The 13836-nt window shown below is 43.0% G+C and overlaps 1 protein-coding gene across 3 annotated transcripts in view; it reads left to right on the plus strand.

Annotated features, from left to right (window-relative positions):
* The window catches only part of tmtc1 (transmembrane O-mannosyltransferase targeting cadherins 1), a 189063-nt gene that overhangs the window by 97799 nt on the left and 77428 nt on the right, over positions 1–13836 (plus strand). For all 3 annotated transcript variants that reach the window (XM_072552525.1, XM_072552526.1, XM_072552527.1), the window contains exons 6-7: positions 5756–5859; positions 7153–7342. In XM_072552525.1, coding sequence (XP_072408626.1) covers positions 5756–5859; positions 7153–7342 — 294 coding nt within the window. The remainder of the gene's footprint in view (positions 1–5755; positions 5860–7152; positions 7343–13836) is intronic.

Raw genomic sequence — 13836 nt, forward strand, 5'->3', positions numbered from 1 at the left:
GTGGCTGTTGAAATGCCCATCAGCCATGATTGAATGGCGGATGGACCCGATGGGCCGAATAGCCTTACTTTCACTCCTATGTCTTATGGTCTTATAGGGTGGGTTCTGCATAGAACACGTGACCAGACAATGACGTCTGCAATGGTATGTGTGGAAGATTGTTCTCGCAGATCTCAAATCAACATCTTTCTTAATAATAGATTTGCACTACATCCACTTCCTCCACCACCGACGCTCAGTAGCAGCAGTGTGCACTATCTACAAGATGCACTGCAGAAATTCACGAAATGTCCTCAGACAGTGCCTTCCAAACTCAAAATCACTTCCATCTAGAAGGACAAGGGCGGCAGATATATGGGAACATCACCCCCTGCAAGTTCTCCTCCAGGCCACTCACCATCCTGACTTGGAAATATAGCACCGTTCCTTCACTGTCTCTGGGTCACAATCCTCTAATTCCCTTCCCAATGGCATTGTGGGTCAACCCACAGCAGGTGGACAGCAGCAGTTCAAGGAGGCAGCTCACTACCACCTTCTCAAGGGCAACTAGGGACGGCAATAAATGCTGGCCCAGTCAGCGACACCCATGTCCCACAAAAGAATAAAAAAAAGTACAGGGAGCATTGAACTCAGTAACAAGGGTGAATCAGTTCCTGAATTTCTTTAGCAATCCCAAATGTTCTGCCAAGATTATGCTGCTGTCAGTTTTCGTAGTGTTGGGTGTAAGGTGACAATAGCACTTTACTCTGGATGTCATGAGCTGCTATTTACAGTGGGTTTCCTTTGTTCATTGGCATGCATCTGAGTACAGGGACACCCTTAGTCAGCAGTTAATTTACAGCCACTGAAGCGCCACAGAAATTCTACCTCAATGCACCAATATTCAAGCAGAAAGCCCAGCTGTCAACTTGCATTGACTGTCCATTTCCAGCTGACTGGCTGACTTCCATTAGTGAGGGCCCCACAGTCTCCATTCATTAGTGTTACATAAACCACAGACCCAAGACAAAGCTGAAAAATCCATATTGTCATTTGGTACAGTTTGTGCTGGGAGAGGGGTATATTTTGGAGTTGAATGGGAATCAGTTTTATTCAAATTTTTTTCTTGAGTCTACACAGCAAAATCTGCCTAGAAATTAATGTAAACTGGAGCTTTGAGATAGCAGGGGAGGCCCCTATGTCTTGACTTTCCCGCAAACCCACTCCACTTAAAGTAAATTGCCGAATGAAAATCCAGTGCAGAAATAATAGTGTGAAAATGTCTCTATAATTCCACTTGTTTTCACCTTACGGATAGCCTGACCTTGTTTGAGCCAAATTTGCACATCCTTTCACAGGAAGATTGCAATGTCAAATGATTGCTTGCCTAGCACTGCATGAGTTTGTGCGGTCGACCACTGCCCTGGTTGCTCATTGTGGTCGTGTGAAAAGTCTATGCAGTCTGGAGTTGTCAGTTTGGAACTTTGGCTTATTGTGGGCCTCATTTCTATTGGATTTACTATTCTGCTGGGAGCTTTGTGTCATTCAAGCTTGACTCATTGCAACTTCAAACTGCATTTGAAATCCAGGGCTTTCATGCCGATTGTTTCCGAGGTCATGTGGGAAAATAAATCAATTTGGCAAATTAAAATGGCAGCTGAGGACACCATCAAAAGCCAGCAGCCTGTGTGGCCTGTTTAATCCTCAGTCCTCACTTACTGCCAAGCTGGTCATAATATGAACATTAATTCTAGCTTCACCATATAATGGGTTGTAGGTGAATATTCCATCCTTCAGTTTTATGTCCTCCACTTCCATTCTTGAAGGTGTTGATTCCTCACTAAAGGTACTGCTACCTTTCAGTAATTAACTGGGCGATTTAGCCATTTGCCATAACGACAGGCCATCCCAATCCTATCTGAAACCCATAAATGAAGGCATTTGTCTCCTTCCTGATTCATGACACTGAGGCCAGTTCTTACTCCTCTGCCAGCTAAGGCTCACTGTCTCAACACAGTCTTTGACTGCCCGTTACACAATAGAACAAGTGACCCGTAAATGAAGGTGCAGAGGTCAGGTTAATTCTGTGACCTGAAGATGGGTTCATTTGTTCTGCGTTGTAAGTTCAGTTGCATTGCTGTCTGCCAGTGAACCTCTAAATTACTTGCTTTAAATTAATAAATGATTAAATTACCTATTAAATAACTAAAGGACTAATCACTTAATGGTAGAGCCTGGGGGAGTGTTAATAAAAAAAACCTTGGGTGCAGGTGCATTGTTGACAGGGTGGTAAAGGTGGTATTTGGTACGCTTGCTTTCATTCGTCAGTACATTGAGTATAGGAGTTGGGAGGTCATGTTATGGTTGTAAAGGATATTGGTTAGGCCATGTTTGGAATACTGTGTTTAATTCTGATCTCCCTGCTAGAGGAAAGATGCTGTTAAACTTGAAAGGGTTCAGGAAAGATTTACAAGCATGTTGCTGGGGTTAGAGGGCTTGAGCTATAGGGAGAGGTTGAATAGGCTGGAGCTGTTTTCCCTGGAGTTTCAGAGGCTGAGGGGTGACCTCATAGAGGTTTATAAAATAATGAGGGGCATGGCTAGAGTGAATAGCCAGGTCTTTTCCCCAGGGTAAGGAAGTGCAGTTCTAGAGGGCAGAGGTTTATAGTGAGAGGAGAAAGATTTAAAAGGGACCTCATGGGCAACGTTTTTGTGCAGAGGGTGGTGCGTGTATGGAATGAGCTGCCAGAGGAAGTGGTAGAGGCTGATACAATGACAACATTTAAAAGGCATCTGGATGGGTAGATGAATAGAAAGGATTGAGAGGGATATGGGTCAAATGCTGGCAAATGGGATGAGATTAATTTTGGAAATCTGGTTGGCATTGGCGAGTTGGACCGAAGGGTCTGTTTCCGACTTGTAAATCTCTGTGACTTGATGCCTCTAAAATTAGTTAAGTTTGAGAAAACTGGAAGGACTTAAGCCACCATCAGAATTTTAAACAATTGGGATTTCTTCTATGATTTTGGTCAGAGTATTGAAAAATGTGGGAGACCACGATGAAAGAAAACACTCTACCCTTTGGGACCTTGGGACTCGCACCTGACCTTTTTGCAGTGTGGCCACTGAAGGGAGGGTGGTAACCAATTTGCTCGTTGGAGGGTCTGACAGTTAGTGATAGCATTAATCTATACTAATGCTAATGATGGAGGGGTAAAATGTTGGCCTGGACACTGGGTGAATTCACCTATTAATCTTGGAATATTAGCTTGGGATCCTTATCTCCTTGGCTGGACAGAAGGCAGGTCATCTCAGCTGGAAAGCAGCACCTCAAATATTGCAGCACTGAAAAGTCCATCTAATTTTTGCGTTCCAGTCTTTGGAGTTCATAATCTTTGAGTTCTGGAGCAAGAGTGCTAGAACTAAGCCACAGCTGGAGGCATAGAGGAGGCAGGGCGGAATATCCACGAGCTGGGATTTCTCAGCAAGAAAGAATAAGTGAGAGTAAACTTTAGTGTCTCTGATTCTGCAGTCTATCGGTTTTTGTGGCTTTTGCGGGCTACATTACAGATACGTGGAGTTCTCTGAGCATGTGGCAAATTGACATTAATGGGATAGAACTTGAAATTCCCTAAATCTTCTGTGCTTCTCATTTAGTGCACAGTTTATCTAATCAAAGTGGACTTGCTGTTCAGTAACAAATGTCTCTTCTCAACCTGAGAGAATCTACATTTATTCTCAATTTATTCTAATTAAAGGCTTTTGCGTTGTTCAGCTTCACAGAATCACAGCACAGCAGAGACCATTCGGTCTGTTGTGTCTGTGCTGGCCTTCACAAGGAGCAATTTACCTCATTATATAACTTGAATTTTATCCATTTTTATCCCTTCAACCTCAAAATTTCACTTAAAATGAAATGTTACAAAATTATTTTGAGCTCATCAAATATTTTTCAGGGCCGAAAATTGCTTTTTAAATTCTGTTTACTTCATTTCCTTTTTGTGAAAGCAAAAGAATGCTGTACTTTTGTCAACTCTTAGATTAGGGGCTTCTGTGAAGACTGTAAGATGTAGGAACAGAAGTCGGCCATTCTGCCCATCAAGCCCGCTCTGCTATTCAATTAGGTCACGACTGATCTGATAATCCTCAACTGCCCTTTCCTGCCTCCTCCCAATAACCCTTGATTCCACACTGTTGTGAGTGACATCTGGAGACTGAGGAAATGATGAGAGGGCTTAACACTAGATGATAGGACTGTGAAAGCTAATGTAGCAGTGGCCTGTCAGGCAAACAATGGTGATGTGGCAAGATTACATTCCTTGCCCATCTGCTGCCATCTGGCAGTGCTGATAGCCAAGCTGTGCCACCACTAGCACCTGACCTTGGATCTACCTTTTCCTTGATAGGAATTCATCCTTAAGTATTACCTCACATTGTGCCAGACTGTCTGCAGGACTAATATCACCAGACCAAAAAACATAGACATGTTCAGGACTTTAGCACATATTAAAGTTCCACTTGCACTATTTTAACCTAATGTGTAATCTGTTGTGTGTAGCTCACTCAAAGTGAGAATCAAACCCAAAAATACTCTGGAGAGATGGGGAAAACACTGACTTCCAAAAGAAGAGGAAGATTTGGAATGTACGAATCTGAGCAATAGGAGCAGCAGGAGACCTCATACTCTGTTGACCCTGCGCCATTATTTTGAAAGATCACAACTGATTTTCTACATCAACTCGTGTTTCCCCTTTTGGCTCTATATTGTTCACCTCCCTTGGTGTCAAAAAAACCTATCAATCTCAGAGTTAAATCAATTCAACAATTAGCTTCTGTACTGGAGAATTCCAAAAATTCATAAATGTCTGAAGAGATTTCTCACCTCAGTCCTGAATGGCAAATCCCTAATCCTGAGGCAATAATCCTGCTTCTACCAATGTGTAAACGTATCTTTTGGTTTTTATCTTGTCAAGGGTCCTCAGAATTTTATACATTTTAATGAAATCACCTTTCAATCTTTGAAACCACTCCAACGACTATGTGCCTATTCCACTCAATCCTTCCTGATTTGGTCAGGTCTGTCATGCCAGGATGCAGTTTTGCATTTATTTAGCACCATTCACAAACTTAGGATCTCCCCAAGTGCAATGAAGTACACAGGGAAGCAAATAATCAACTTGCATGGAGTGGCAATGGTTAGCACTGCTGTCTCACAGCACCAGGGACCTGTGTTTGATTCCACCCCTTGGGCGACTTTCTGTATGGCATTTGCACTTTCTCACCATGTCTCCCACAGTCCAAAGAAGTGTAGGTTGGATGGTTAGCTGTGGAAGATGTGACGGATAGGGTAGGGGTTTGGGATGCTCTTTGGGGTCCGTATGGACTTGATTGCCCAAATGGCCTACTTCCACATTGCTGTCTGAGATCAATTCGTGGAATCACTGCAATGTGCTGATGGTCTGATTGTTTTCTTTTGGTTGATTGAGAGGTAAATGCTGGTCATATTCCCAAGAAGATCTCTCATGTTCTCAAACTGATGCCACTCCGACCATTTTCACTGGTCAGTCAGCTTTAGTTTGTTTTTGCACGGAAATGGGACTTGAACCCATGACCTTCTGGTTCAGATTCGGAAGTGCTACCGACTAAGCCATGGCTGAATTTGTATTGTATTGTGTAGTGGACTATTGAAACATAAGAAGCATTCTGTTTGTGTTATACTGGCTGGTAGTGTGTTGCCAAATGTATATTATGCTGACTCCGTCCTCCTCTCTTTCTAGGTTCTCCTCATCCTGTTTTTTCGTGTGTGGATCATGGCAGGCTCCATGCCGAACTTCTCAGAGCAAGACAACCCAGCTTCGTTCTCCCCTTACTTCCTCACTAGGTACAATCCTGTCTAAGTCCTAACACACTCAAGGACTCAGTGTCTCTTAAAATTACACTTCTCAGGTTCAAGCACTAACCTTCTCTTACTTGAGTCAGTTTCCCAGTTAAACCAGGGAACTGTTTGGTGCAGTAGATTGGGCACTCTCTTTATCCTTGCTGGGCTTTAGATTCAGATCTTGCTTTAGGGTCTCTACAAGGGTCATATGGTCAGCTGTTGGATTCTACTTGTTGCTCCAATTGTGATCAGCTATATCTGCAGTGGGAGCTGGATGGTGTTGAGCAGCTTGAATGTTGTGGAACTTCACCCATCCAGGCAGGTGGAGAGTATTCCATCACACTCCTGACGTTCTCTCTGTTGAAATTTGAAGAACGAGAGGTGACATCACTGAAACATGAAAAATTCTTAAGGGGCTTGGCAGGGTAAATGCAGGAAGGATGTTTTGACTGGCTAGGGAGTCTCAGTTGCAAATTCACCCTCTTAGGACAAGCCAAAGTCAGATGAGCTTGAGAGAAAGACGAGTTTGAATCTTCCGAATTCACGATTCCAGGGTCAATGGATATTCAGTCATTGAATCTGCTCTAGGCTGACACTGTTGGATTTTCTAACAATGAAGGGACCTGTAGGTAATGTTGGATAGAAGGTTGGCCATGATTTTGAATGACAGAAGGATAAAACCGGTCTTGTTCAAAGCTGGCTATGGGTCCTACCACTGCATCAGTTGAGCGCCTGGCCACCAGTTGAATCTTGGGAGCATTCATGTCTACAAGCCTCTTGTTCAACAGTTGCGTAACTTTGATTTATTCTTAAGTTTTGTTTCATGTTCCTTTGTTTAATGTCGTCCTTGGTTTTCATTGTTGATGTTCACACATTACGATGATGTTTGAAATACTTCTCTCCAAGTCAGAAGGGTCTTTGTTGAGTCACACCTCCAGAGGTTTGAGGCTCAGTACAAACTGAGATTCCATCCAGTACTGAGGGAGTGCTATACTGTTGGAGGGACCATCTTTTGGATGATGAGATAACTGAGGACTGTCCTCTAATATGACTGTAAAATATCCCTTTCCACTTGTATCATAGAAGATCAAGGGAATTCTCTTGGCCAACGCCAATACCAATCCCTTGACCAAAATACTTAAATAGATTGCATTGTTGTTTGTGAGATCTTGCTGTGCATAATGTGACTGCTGCCTTTCCTGCAAGAGTCAAACTGCATCACCTTTTGTGATTTTTTTTAATCTGTAGAATGTGCTGTATAAAATAAAAGTTCAATTCTTTCTGTTCACAATGCAGGTTTCTCACGTACTCCTATCTGCTGACCTTCAATGCTTGGCTTCTGTTAGCACCAATGACCCTCTGCTATGACTGGCAAGTAGGGAGCATCCCATTGGTGGAATCTTTGTGGGACATGAGGAATGTGGCAACTGCAGTGTTTGGTCTTGGCATGCTTCTGTTGACATGGAACTGCCTACTTTCTGTACAGGTGTGTTTGAAAAGGTCTAAGAATTTGGTTCACATTATTCTGAAGATTATTTCATTGGGAGGGATAGCTTCGCTTGAGGAAAACTATATTTTCTAGCTGTACCAGCCAATCGTTTTCATTCATTTATTAACTATAAGCAACGGCCTGTTTGGATCATTGCTAGACTATTAATACAGAGACCCAGTTAAAATTATAGGGAGTTGGATTCAAATCCCACCATGGTAGCTGTTGGAATTCAATTTTAAAAATTCTGGAGTTAAGGGTCTAATAATGATCATGAAACCATTGAATGTTGGAAAAACCCATCTGGTTCACTGATGTCCTTTAGGGAAGGTAACTGCCAACCTTACCTGGTCTGGTCTACATGTGACTGCAGATCTGCATCAATATGGTTGACTTTTAACTGTGCTCCAAGCAATTAGGGATGGACAGTAAATGTTGGCCTAGCCAGCGACACCCACATCCTGTGAATGAAGTTTTAAAAATCAAAACCAGCATTTATTGCTCATTCTGATTTATGAGTGGGGAAGTGACATTATTACGACACTGTCACTAGACTAGTAATCCAGACTCCAGGCTAATGTTCTGGGGAATCGCTCCGGTGGGAAATGGTGTAAATTGATATTAATAAAAATTCAGCATGAAAAGCTAACCAAATGGTGACTGTGCAAGCACTGTCATCGAGTCATAGAGATGTACAACATGGAAACAGACCCTTCAGTCCAACTCGTCCATGCCGACCACACATTCCACCTGCAAGCAACCGGCCCAAATCTGTCCAAACCCTTCCTATTCATATACCCATCTAGATGCCTTTTAAATGTTGGAATTGTATGAGCCTCTACCACTTCCTCTAGCAGCTCATTCCATACACATACCACCCTCTGCGTGAAAAGGTAGCCCCTTAGGTCTCTTTTATATCTTTCCCCTCTCACCCTAAACCTATGCCCTCTAGTTCTGGACTAACCCTTACCCTGGAGAAAAAAGCTTTGTCTATTTATCCTATCCATGTCCCTCATGATTTTATAAACCTCTGTAAGGTCACCCCTCAGCCTCTGATGCTCCAGGGAAAACCGCCCCAGCCTATTCAACCTCTCCCTATATCCCTAATCTTCCAAACCTGGCAACATCCTTGTAAATCTTTTCTGAACTCTTTCAAGTTTCATAACATCTTTCTGATAGGAAGGGGACCAGAATTGCACGCAATATTCCAAAAATGGCCTAACCAATGTCCTGTACAGGCACAACATGACCTCCCAACTCTTGTACTCAATACACTGACCAATAAAGGAAAGCATACCAAACACTTTCTTCACTGTCCTATCTACCTATGACTCTACTTTCAAAGAGCTATGAACCTGCACTCCAAGGTCTCTTTGTTCAGCAACACTCCCTAGGGTCTGACCATTAAGTGTATAAGTCCTGCTAAGATTTGCTTTACAAAAATGCAGCACCTCACATTATCTAAATTAAACTCCATCTGCCACTTCTCAGCCCATTGGCCCGTTGTAATCTGAGGCAACCTTCTTTGCTGTCCACTACACCTCCAATTTTGGTATCATTTGCAAACTTACTAACTATACTTCTTATGCTCATATCCAAATCATTTCTATAAATGATGAAAAGTAGTGGACCCAGCACCGATCCTTGTGACCCTCCAGTGGTCACAGGCCTCCAGTCTGAAAAACAACCCTCCACCATCACCCTCTGTCTTCTACCTTTGAGCCAGTTATGTATCCAAATGGCTAGTTCGCACTGTATACCATGAGATCTAACCTTGCTAACCAGTTTCCCATAGGCAACCTTGTCGAAGACCGTACTGAAGTTTGTATAAATCATGTCAACCGCCTGCCGTTATCAATTCTCTTTGTTACTTCTTCAAAAAACTCAATCAAGCTTGTGAGACATGATTTCCCACACACAAAGCCATGTTGACTAAATACATGTGCATCCTGTCCCTCAGGATTCCCTCCATCAACTAGGTGGCTCAGTGGTTAGCACTGCTGCCTCACAGCACCAGGGTCCCAGGTTCAATTCCAGCCTTGGGTGACTGTGTGAAGTTTGCACATTTTCCCCGTGTTTGCGTGGGTTTCCTCCAGGTGCTCCGGTTTCCCCTCTCAATCCAAAGATGTGCAGGTCAGGTGAATTGGCCATGCTAAGTTGCCCATAGTCAGAGGGAAATGGGGCTGGGTGGGTTACTCTTGCCCACCACTGACTTCAGGCTCACTGGTCTATAGTTCCTTGGCTTGTCCTTACCACCTTTCTTAAACAGTGGCACCACATTCGCCAACCTCCAGTCCTTGGGCACCTCACCTGTGACTATCAATGATACAAATATCACTGTTGATTGAAAATCTTTTCTGCCATTAGATTTTTTTTAAATCCATTTTTTTTTATTGGATGCAAATTTCACCATCTGTCATGGTGGTATTTGAGCCCATGTTGCATGATTGTTTGTCTTGTCTTTGGATTACTGGTCCTTCAGTCATGACCTTCCTGATGTGCAGTGTATGGAACTAACCACCGTATTCCAGTTGGGACAATAATCTCTGCTTTTACACTCCATGCCTCTACTTTTTAATCCCTGGATCCTGTTAACAGCTTTCTCAACCAACTCTGCCACCTCCAATACCCAAATACTGTCCTCACTTATCCTCCTGTCCTCCTGCTCCTGAACATCATTGAATTCCAACTTATATATTGCCTCTCCTTACTCTTCCTGTTGAAATGTACTAATTCACATTTCTCTGCATGGAGGTTTATCTGCCATATGCCTGCCCATTCCACCAGTCTGTCGTCTTCTGTATTCTTGAAATTTATTGCTTTCTTCTCTCACGTAGCAGTATAATCCATGTTTTATGACTGGTACATTTGAAATTGTGCCTTGCATATCCAAGATTATTATCATAGATGAAGAGAAACAATGTACCTAAGACTGATGCAAGGGAAACCTCACTGTATAGCTTCCCCAGTCATAGAAACAGCTATACCATCTGCTTTCTATCACTCAGCCAATGTCGGAACTATACTGGCACTGTCCTTGGAATTCACGTGCGTCTACATGTACTGACAAAGCCGTAAGGTGGGACTCTTTATCAGACTCTTTCTGGGATGTCCATGTAAGCCAAATCATCTTCACTAACCCTCCATTTGCTCATCTTTATATCTCTATAGTCTCCTCTTTTAAAAAAAAGTGTGACCCATTTGGGATTTCTGATCATCCACCAGATCATTGTCACTAATATGAGTTTATTACAGGATTGTGTTTTTTGAACTGAGTTCAGTTTCTGAAACAGCCATAGTAGCAGCGATGTTGCCCTTCTCTTGTCCAGGTGTTTCCAATATTAGTCCAAAAACATAACCACTGGTTTACCATAATCCTCAAGTGTCGTAACTTTGGCTAAGAGAATAGATCTTACCAAACTACTCTCTAGGCCATAGATAAAGCATTGTTTATAACTTTTTTTAGTTGTGCTTTATTGAATGAAAGATTCAACTTTACTCTGGGGAAAATACATGAATTCCATTGCACTGAGCACGAACCTTTTAGATGCAATTAGGATCTCGGCTCAGGTTCTGTGACCGCCTAATGTGCAATTACCATGCTTTATTCATTTATTGCCTTGGGCAGAACAGATTTCAAGCATCTTGGTTATCCGACAGCTCTGCTGCTGTAGTTTAATTGTGAGTGGAAAATGCAATTGGGAAAGGACAAAGGAAATACGTTTTGGCTAGGAAACCGGAGAAGTAAAAGTAATTGAAACTCAAAAGAGGAAAGGGAATATTTGTTCTGAAATAATTCCAGTAACTGTTTTCCAAATATGAATATAAAAGCAGTTAGTTTGGTCACAAAGTCATCTTGAAAATTTATGATCTGGCATCCTGGGTCTGCTGCCTAATTGTTTCTAGATAGAAGTGAGATTCCTGATGTTTAAAGCGTTCATTGTTCAGATTTACCTGTAACATTTGTAACACACAGAATTTACTGCAGTGGTTTTACGAATGGTGCACTCTGCAGGGTTCTGTATTGTGTCTTCCATTGCTATCCAATCTCAGTAAACATTGCTTCATCCAAGATGCCATTGCCATGTCCCTCGCCATAGGTAAAAACAATGACTGCAGATGCTGGCAACCAGATTCTGGATTAGAGTGGTGCTGGAAGAGCACAGCAGTTCATGATGAAGGGCTTTTGCCCGAAACGTCGATTTTCCTGCTCCTCGGATGCTGCCTGAACTGCTGTGCTTTTCCAGCACCACTCTAATCCAGAATGTCCCTCGCCATTCCTCAAGCCCTCATTGACCTATATTGGATTCTGCCCCTTTGGTGGCTTAGTCTTCAACTTTTGACCCACATGCTCACAGTTTACTCCCAAAACCTTTTTAACTCTCTTCCTCTGTAAAATTCAAAGCCTCTCCATCCACTTTGCCAAGCATTTGGTTGATGATCCTGATATCTCATCCTCTGGCTCCATGTCCATTTAATCTGAGCTTTATTTTGCTCTCCATGACGCGTTTTATGTTTTTTTGTGTTAAAGCTGCTATACAAATACAAATGCTTTATAACATTTAAATGATTGATGTTCATGTCAGCAGTGTCATTTGACTGTGTGCTATGCTATTTATTTTGACACAATTAGACAGAGGTTTTTCATGATTTATTCTCTTCAGTCCCCTGTCTGAAGTGAGATAGCTCCTTTTAAGTTTAATGAAGAGGCTCCTGCCAGTAACCCAGCTATTTTGCTGTTTCTCAAACAGGAGCCTTAACTGAGAGATCAGAAAATTTAAAAGACAGCATTTGCATTTATATAGCTCCTTTCACAACCTCAAGTGTTCTCCAGGCATTCAAATGCTTAATAAAATGCGACTGTTGCAATGTTGGGAAATAAGACAGACAAGATTGAGGGACATAGATAGGGGAGACAGGAAGAAACTTGACCCCTTGATGCAAACTAGGACAAAGTAAGGACTGCAGATGCTGGAGATCAGAGTCGAGAGTGTGGTGCTGGAAAAGCACAGCAGGTCAGGCAGCATCCAAGGAGCAGGAGAATTGACGTTTTGAGCATTAGCCCTTCATCAGGAATGAGGCTTGTGGGTCAGGGCTGAGAGATAAATGGGAGGTGGTGGGGTGAGTAGCTGAAAAAGCGATAGGTGGACAAAGGTGAGGGAGAAGGTGATAGGTCAGAAGGGGAAGTGATGGACAGGTCTGGAGGGCGATGCCAAGTTGGAGGCTTGGGATTGTGAGAATGTCGTGAGAGGGGAAATGAGGAAGCTGTTGAAATCCACATTGATCCCACGTGGTTGCAGGGTCCCAAGGCGGAATATGAAGTGTTCTTTCTCCAGGCATCGGGTGGTAACGGTTTGGCGGTGGAGGATGTCCAGGGCCCACATGTCCTTGACGGAGTGGGAGGGGGATTTGAAGTGTTCAGCCACAGGGCAGTTGGGTTGGTGGGTGCGGGTGTCCTAGAGGTGTTCTCTGAAACATCTATAAGAAGGTGCCCGTCTCCCCAATTGTAGAGGGGACCGCACCGAGTGCATCGGATGCAGGAGATGCCATTGGTAGAGGTTACAGGTAAATTTCTGACAAATGAGGAAGGATCCCTGGGGCCTTGGATGGAGGTGAGGGGAGTGGTGTGGATGCAGGTTTTGCACTTCCTGCAGTGGTTTTGCAGGTTCCTGGAGTAGGGTGTGGGCTGTTGGGGGGGGTGTGGACCTGACAAGGGAGTCGTGGAGGGAATGGATGTATCAGCTACAACCTACTGACTTTACCAGAAGAAGAACAATGGTGTTGTTGTCTAGCAGTAATGACTGTTGACACCGAATGTGTTAGAATATATGGAATGTTGGAATGTGGCAATTATTTTATTTTAGCAGCTTGTCTTCTGCCTTCTTCACTGTCAGCGCCTGCAGCAAATGTGGACAGAGTCAGCCATGCCAGGCAATGTTTATTATAGAGCTCGCTGCCAATTTGCACACCATCGTCTTGGGAGATGGAAGATTGCCACTGCAGCTTTTATAACAGCATTTCCTCAGCTCTCCTCATATTTCAATCCACATCAAAGAGCAGCGCTGCTAAACTTTTCCATGAGTGACTAAATAATTAACTAAGGACAAAGTGAGGAGCATTCACAGTGCGGTAGCAGATGAGCTTGCATGAGAAACGTAATTTGGTAACAAGCCTCGCATTAAGTGGATAAGGAAACAATGATTGGGGTTGGGTAACCTGCAGGCTTTCTAATTCTGTTGGCATACAATTACTGTCTCGTCAGCTGCTGGTGTACAATGCAAATGTACAGCTTTAACACGGAACTTGAGCTAATAGATGTTCTTATTCCACTGGTTGAGGATCATTGTAAATACCCATTATGCTTTGGAAGATAGATCCTGATACTGAGTTCTGAATGATATTGAGCTTGAGTTGAAGAACAAAGTAAATCCTTCGTTTTTTTTTTATCTCCGTGTCTCCCCCTCTTCAAAGTATTGAGTGATTTCTTTGAT

This window comes from Chiloscyllium punctatum, chromosome 32 (genome assembly GCF_047496795.1).
Source record: "Chiloscyllium punctatum isolate Juve2018m chromosome 32, sChiPun1.3, whole genome shotgun sequence".
Classification (NCBI taxonomy): Eukaryota; Metazoa; Chordata; class Chondrichthyes; order Orectolobiformes; family Hemiscylliidae; genus Chiloscyllium; species Chiloscyllium punctatum.